General features: G+C 30.7%; 1 protein-coding gene across 2 annotated transcripts in view; it reads left to right on the top strand.

Annotated features, from left to right (window-relative positions):
- LOC106458535 (low-density lipoprotein receptor-related protein 2-like) overlaps positions 1-6,714 on the top strand; it is a 178,518-nt gene that overhangs the window by 86,861 nt on the left and 84,943 nt on the right. For both annotated transcript variants that reach the window (XM_013918054.2, XM_022384774.1), the window contains exons 5-11: positions 927-1,046; positions 2,192-2,308; positions 3,307-3,429; positions 3,969-4,088; positions 5,062-5,187; positions 5,584-5,744; positions 6,149-6,375. In XM_013918054.2, the coding sequence (XP_013773508.1) occupies positions 927-1,046; positions 2,192-2,308; positions 3,307-3,429; positions 3,969-4,088; positions 5,062-5,187; positions 5,584-5,744; positions 6,149-6,375 (994 nt within the window). The remainder of the gene's footprint in view (positions 1-926; positions 1,047-2,191; positions 2,309-3,306; positions 3,430-3,968; positions 4,089-5,061; positions 5,188-5,583; positions 5,745-6,148; positions 6,376-6,714) is intronic.

Here is a 6,714-nt window from a genome sequence, read left to right as displayed (position 1 = left end):
TCATTGTACAGGTCACTGGTTAGGCTATAATTGGAATGCTGTGTTCAATCTTGGGCTCCTTACCTTAGGAAGGACATTGAATTGTTGGAAAGAGTTCAGAGAAGGGTTACCAGAATGGTGCCTGGGATAGAGGGGTTGTCTCATGAGGAGAGGTTAGGATCTCTGAAATTCTTTTCTCATGAAAAGAGAAGAGTTAGATGGGATCTGATTGAGCTGTTTAAGATTGTAAAGGGAATTGATAGTGTTGGTGCACCATCTTTTTTTCATACTTAATGGTGAGAATAGTAGGACAATGGGCAAATGTAAATCTTGGGAAGATAGCAGTCAGCTTCAGCTAAGACAGATTTATTTTTCTAACAGGGTGGTTAGCATTTGGAACAGGTTATTCTAGAGGCAATAAATTTAAGTGAGTGTAAGAGAAAGCTTGATAACTATATGAATGACAAGTGCTGGCTTTAAGATTTTTTTTATTAATTTATTTATTTAATAGTTTTAGTTTGGTTTAGAGGATTGGACAGCCAAGATGGACCAATAGGTCCCTTGTTGTCCCTACATTGTGTTATGTTATTGGTACAGTAGACAGGCATGAAATTCTGTGACCAACTTAAGGTATGTTGACTTGCTTTGTGTAGAACAGGTTAAGCAGCTATGTTTGATGTTATATGGGTGATTGCAAAATTTTCTTTAAAAAAAATACAAAACAACTTAACATAAATAGTAATAAGTTTGCAAGTAAATGTATTACCAAAGATTAAGTTAGAAAATTAATAATAGTAATTTCAAAAATTGTATTAAGGTTTAATTGATACCAATATAAAATGTGATTTTTAATCCCTTGGTAGTTTAACTTGACTTAAGTGTTGTGTGCTACTTGTGTGGTTTGGATTTTTTGTAAGGCGTAATATCCAGTTTTTTCTTTTGGTTAGATGAAACAGCGTGTGTTTTGGATGAATTCCGATGTGCTAATGGTGCCAGCTGTATAGATTTGAGCAAGAAATGTGATCACTGGGATGACTGTGGAGATAATTCTGATGAACAGAAATGTGGTGGGTATAACCTGGAACAAATTTAATTTTGTCATTTAAGATTCACTTATGGTTATTTGAAAAAAAAAAAAAAACGTTTTTAGACAGGATACTTTTAGTTAGTGTGCTATACAAATACTTCTTTCAAGTGACCATTGTATGAAGGTGCTTAATTTTACATCATATATTTGTTTTTAAGACAATTGCAAACAAGGAAAGTTGGGTAAGTTGAATATTGAAATATCGAAAAAGATAATCTAGAAATTAGAGAATCTAATCTGATAATTGAAAGGTTTAACAATTTTTATATAATTGTTTGCTTGGCATTAATTGTAAAACTTAACCAGTCCATCAATGTAGAGAAAGCTACTTCTTTGTTACTCTTTTCAGGTTCAGTGTTAAAGTTCATTAAGTATGGTCATACTTTCTCAAGGTCATAAAGTAGAATACTGGTTTTATTATTTAGAAAGAGAATATTCATCTTAAGAAAGCACAAATGCATGCAACTCAATTGCTTCCCTTAAACAAAGCCCACTTTGAATTTCTTCCAACCCACCACGGTACTTTATGAAATTTTTATGGTAGTGCTTGATTGAATCTCAAGTCTTGAGACTAACTTTATAAATGACCGACATCTGAGACAGACTGATTGTAATATAAATTCTTGCTACGATAAAATAATTCAGTTTGATTATCATCTTTCCACTAACATGGTTGCCATTAGAGATAGTATTTTCATGACTTTTACAGTGATCAACCAGACAGCATAGTTAGAACCTGAATAGTTAACATGTAACAATATTTAATACAATAAATACCATATATTTATTAATTGAATCATTTTAACACATATCACTTTCATTATATATAATTTTAAAATGTATATGTACTTCACTAACCATTTTTCTTCCCTTATTAATACTTTCTCTGAATGATGTTTCTTACAAGCTCCTCTGATAACTGGGGCTCCCTTCAAAAACAAATTTACCCTACTCAAATCATTTTTCTGTGATACTTAACCTTTACTTGAAGTTTATTTCATAATTGTGTGTAGTCTAATAATTCCTATTAAAAAAGCATTTTTACTGTATCTTTAGTGTAATATATTGTTTTTTTTTTTAATTTCCTGAAAATTATTTGTTAAATGTATGTTGTGTTTTTCTCAGATTTTCCAGCATGTCACAGTGATCAGTTCAGGTGTAGTAATGGCATTTGTATACCATCCAACTGGCATTGTGATGGACATACAGATTGTACAGATCAATCTGATGAAAAAAACTGCAGTAAGTAGTTAACCTTAGAAAATGTAGTATTCATAGCTAACTTTAAACTTGTATTATTGAATTAAGATCAATATATCTAGCAACAGAATTAATTTACCAAGATTTTGTTTGATTTGTCATTTTGAATTTCTTCACCACTAAATTTTTTTTAACATCTTAAGAGTATCTTGAACAAAGTAATGGATGGAAACAGAACAGGGTGTTGGATAATTGGAATAAAGTTTCACTTATCTCTTCAAAATGTTATAGTCTGAGATAGTCTATTATTTCAAGTGGTATAAGAATACATAAAGTTCTCATATATGAGTAACAATATGTCTGGTATCAGTTTTTTACTGTCAAAATATGAGTTGTGTGTGATTGCCTTTGCCATTTTTTGTTGTAAATATCAGTCCAACCTTTTATTCTTTAATTTTGGGCTTGGTGTGGCCAAGTGGTTAGCCTGCTTGAGCTGTGAATCCGAGGGTTCGTGATTCTAGGTCATTTGTCCATTGCTGTAAAAGTGTATTCTGAACTTTTGGGGCTGTTAGTGCACTGTAAGAGTAACAGTCAATTCGCAATATTTGGTAAGACAAGAGTATCACAAAAAGCCAAGGTGGTGAGTGTTTATGTCTAGCTTTCCATTTAATCTATAATTTCAAATTTAGAAATGACTATGTGCAGACAGCCCTTTGTCACCTTTGGTAGAAAAATCTAAACAAATAATTCTTTGATTTATTTGGGAAAAGTATTTAAGTGCTTGAGCTTGTAAAGAATTAAGAGTGTGAAGTGTTATATATATATATATATATATATATATCTAATTTTTAATTGTCTTTTATGAAAGGAATCTTTTTATGAAAGGAATCTTTTTCTGAATGTTATGTGTTTATGTGTGTGCAATAAAAGAATAGAAGAGTTAATGGGTGTTTGTTGATATTGTTGTATTTTGGGATATTTTTAATAAACTTTAAACAAATGAAAATATTTCAGTTAATCATTAACTATTTGTGTTGCAGCTTTGATTACCTGTGCCGAAACAAAATTTTTGTGCCTATCAGAGAAAAAGTGTATTGATAAAAGAAAACTTTGTGATGGGATTCAAGACTGTGATGATGGGGCTGATGAAAGAGAAGCATGCTGTAAGTTTCTGTTGTGTATACATAGAGATTATTATTATATTCATATTAGTATCGAAATTCTGCTTCTACTTGCTCTAAAAGTTCTCATTATTAAGTTATTAATGTATTTTTTAAAACCTTTAATGGTGTTTGTTATTATGTTCATGCTATTTATGGAAATTTATATCTATTTGATTTCAGAGTCATCATCATTAAGTTATTAAGCTATTTTTGAAACATCTAGTAATTTTCATCTTATAAAAAAAAATAATTGTCACAGTTTCAAACTAATTAAGTAATCAACTGAATTATTATTATTATTATTATTAACATAATCAATTTTCATTGCAGACATAAGGAGAAAGAAAATAAGTTTAAAAGTAATGTTTTTCCTTTTGTTAGCTAATGAAGACACTAAAATAATCTTTAGTTTCCAATTTAAACAAAGATGTTTAAAAAATGCTTTGACTGAAACTTTGAAATTGCCACATTTTGTTGCTTTTTTAAAAATCTCTATAACTTGGAGAATTTCATATTAATTAAATGTGTACTTACTATAGCAACCAGCCTGTGTCCCTCCTTGTCGTGTGAATATGGATGCCGGGCATCTTTAGAAGGTGGAGAGTGTTACTGTAAAACTGGAATGCAGGTCAATCCAAGTGACAGAAGAAGTTGTATAGGTAAGGCTTATTAATTACTTGGTGGAGAGTGTAACTAAAACTGGAATGCAAGTCAATCCAAATGACAGATAAAGCTATAAAGGTAAAGGTTATTAATTAATTGGTCGAGAGTATTACTGAAAAATGGAATGCAAGTCAATCCAAATGACAGAAGAAGTTGTAAAGGTTATTAATTATTTGGTTGAGAGTATTACTGAAAAATGGAATGCAGGTTGATCCAAATGAAAAACGAAGTTGTACAGGCAAGATTTATTAATTAATTAGTGCTGCTGAAAAAAAAAAATGTCAATCCAAATGACAGAAGTTGTATAGTCAGGTTTATTAATTACTTTGTTTAATTTGATGTAAAATGTATAATATGTTAGTTATTTGCATCTGTATAGAAGTTGTTCATGAGTTATCTCTGAATACATTCTTTTTTTTGGTTATTCTTCATGTCACTGTAATTGAATAAACATTGATTTGTAATTTTTCACTTAAACATTGTCAAAAATAACAAATAAACAGTATTAGGAAGGAAAGATATAAATACTCAGAATCACAGTATAAATTTGCTTATTATTTTTGAAGATCTGAAAGCATGTTATAAAAATGTAATATCAAATGGAGAACATGCTCCTAATAAAGTATGATTGGGAGTAAACAGTGAATCTGAAATTTATCTGGTGTACTCTTCATAATGTAGAATAGTTGCTGTGTTTAGCTGTTTGTAAGTGAAATTTTGCGTGGGATTTTAGAAATGGAACAAAAGTCAAGAATTCTTTTTGATTTCAGATACTCTTCATGCAACAGCTTCTAATGAATTTTCTTAGTTTTATTTACCGTGAACATCTAGTTCTAACACTTCGTGATACAAGCATGTAATCATTAGATTTTGATGAACATTCCTAATTGGGTACTGTGGACTGTTAGTACTAAGATTCCTTGCAGCTTTAAACATGGGTTATGTTATGTATTGTTTTCGATCTCTTAGATCTCGACGAATGTTCCCAGTGGGGTTACTGTGATCAACTTTGTGTCAATATTCCTGGTAGTTTTGAATGTTCATGTGCAGCTGGATACAAGCTTGTTCCTCCTAGACACTGTCGTGCAGAGAACAGTGAGTTTTTCGTTCCTTTAATATGTTGTTTAATAACTAATACAGAAATCACAGTTTTTGGGGTAATAATGTATTCCTTTAGTTTAGATTTAAAGAAGAAAAACTTAGGAACTAAAAACTAATTGATACCATGTACATCTCTGCCTCATCATTTAGATGAGACTGACACTAACTTGAATTTAAAAACAAAAATGTAAGCAGTTTGATGTTGTTTTTTTTTTAGATAAAATGTCATTATATTTTCTTTTATTTTACTTCCAAGCTTTCTTTGTGATATTGAAAATTCCCATACTCAATAAAATTTTGTATCTTCACAGATTTATTGAGATAACTAACACAGCTATTTCAATGTTAATGTGTAAATATTTGAATGTCCATCATATACCTGTTTCGTAGGTACACAGATGAGGCTACTATTCACACATCACAGTGCTGTATACAGAAGTGATGCACAAGGGTTGAACCTGGAAATTATTACTAACACCACAGCAGCTAGTGGATTAGACTTCCATTACAATAAAGGTCTTATCTTTTGGTCTGATACAGAAACTAGAAAGGTAAATTTTAACATTGATATTCCACTAATTTTGCCACTTTACAACTTCTAAATGGCTGTCTGCAACAAATATATGATTATTGTATAAAAGTATGTCAAGAACTTGGGATTTTGAAGCATATATATGTATTATTTATATTTCTTTTATTTGTAAATAATGCCATTTTGTTTACTCACTAGATATGGTTACTTGCATTATTACTATTATTACTATAGTTTAATTTTGCTAGTTCCAGCTAACAAGTTAAAGTCTTCATAATTAATGGTAGTTTGCATTCTGTGAAAGAAAACTTATGGTGGAATTTATTTTAAAGAAAGCATTATACGTGTATATCTTATCATTATTTAAGAATCACTTGTTAATTTTTAAGATTTGCATTTAAAAAGCACAACCTGATTCAATAGGTCTACAAGTTACGAGCTAGTGATATGAAGCAGTCTGGAGAACTCAGTGTCCCATTTCCTTGGAGTCCTGTCTGCCTGGCTGTAGACTGGGTGGCAAATAAGCTTTACATATGTGATGCACTTGGTCAGAAAATAGATCTTATGGAACTCAGGGGTAACCGTCATGCTATCATCATCAGTCGCAATCTCTCCTCACCATTAGATATAGCTCTGGACCCTACAGTTGGGTAAGCTATTTCTGTTCTGATAAATGTAAAGGTTTATTAGATCCCAAGTTTTTGGTGTGATAGATCAAAGAACATATAATAATAATAATAATAATAATAATAATAAAAATTAACTGTACAAAAGAAGGAAGATCTAATTAAAGATCACTGGTTTTATCCCTGAATTCCTTATATACACCTGGAAAAAGTTAAGCACCCCCAAATATTTTTCAGGATTGCTTATTGAAAATAAGGTTTAATTTTCATGATGTTGAGCAATGTTCATAATTTCAAACATAATTAAAAGGATGTGAGCGTTCAGGTGTGACATTTAAATCAGGCGTGTTTTTTTCCCCACGT

Source organism: Limulus polyphemus, unplaced genomic scaffold (genome assembly GCF_000517525.1).
Source record: "Limulus polyphemus unplaced genomic scaffold, Limulus_polyphemus-2.1.2 Scaffold481, whole genome shotgun sequence".
Taxonomy (NCBI): domain Eukaryota; kingdom Metazoa; phylum Arthropoda; class Merostomata; order Xiphosura; family Limulidae; genus Limulus; species Limulus polyphemus.
This window is presented reverse-complemented; position numbering and strand designations above follow the sequence as displayed.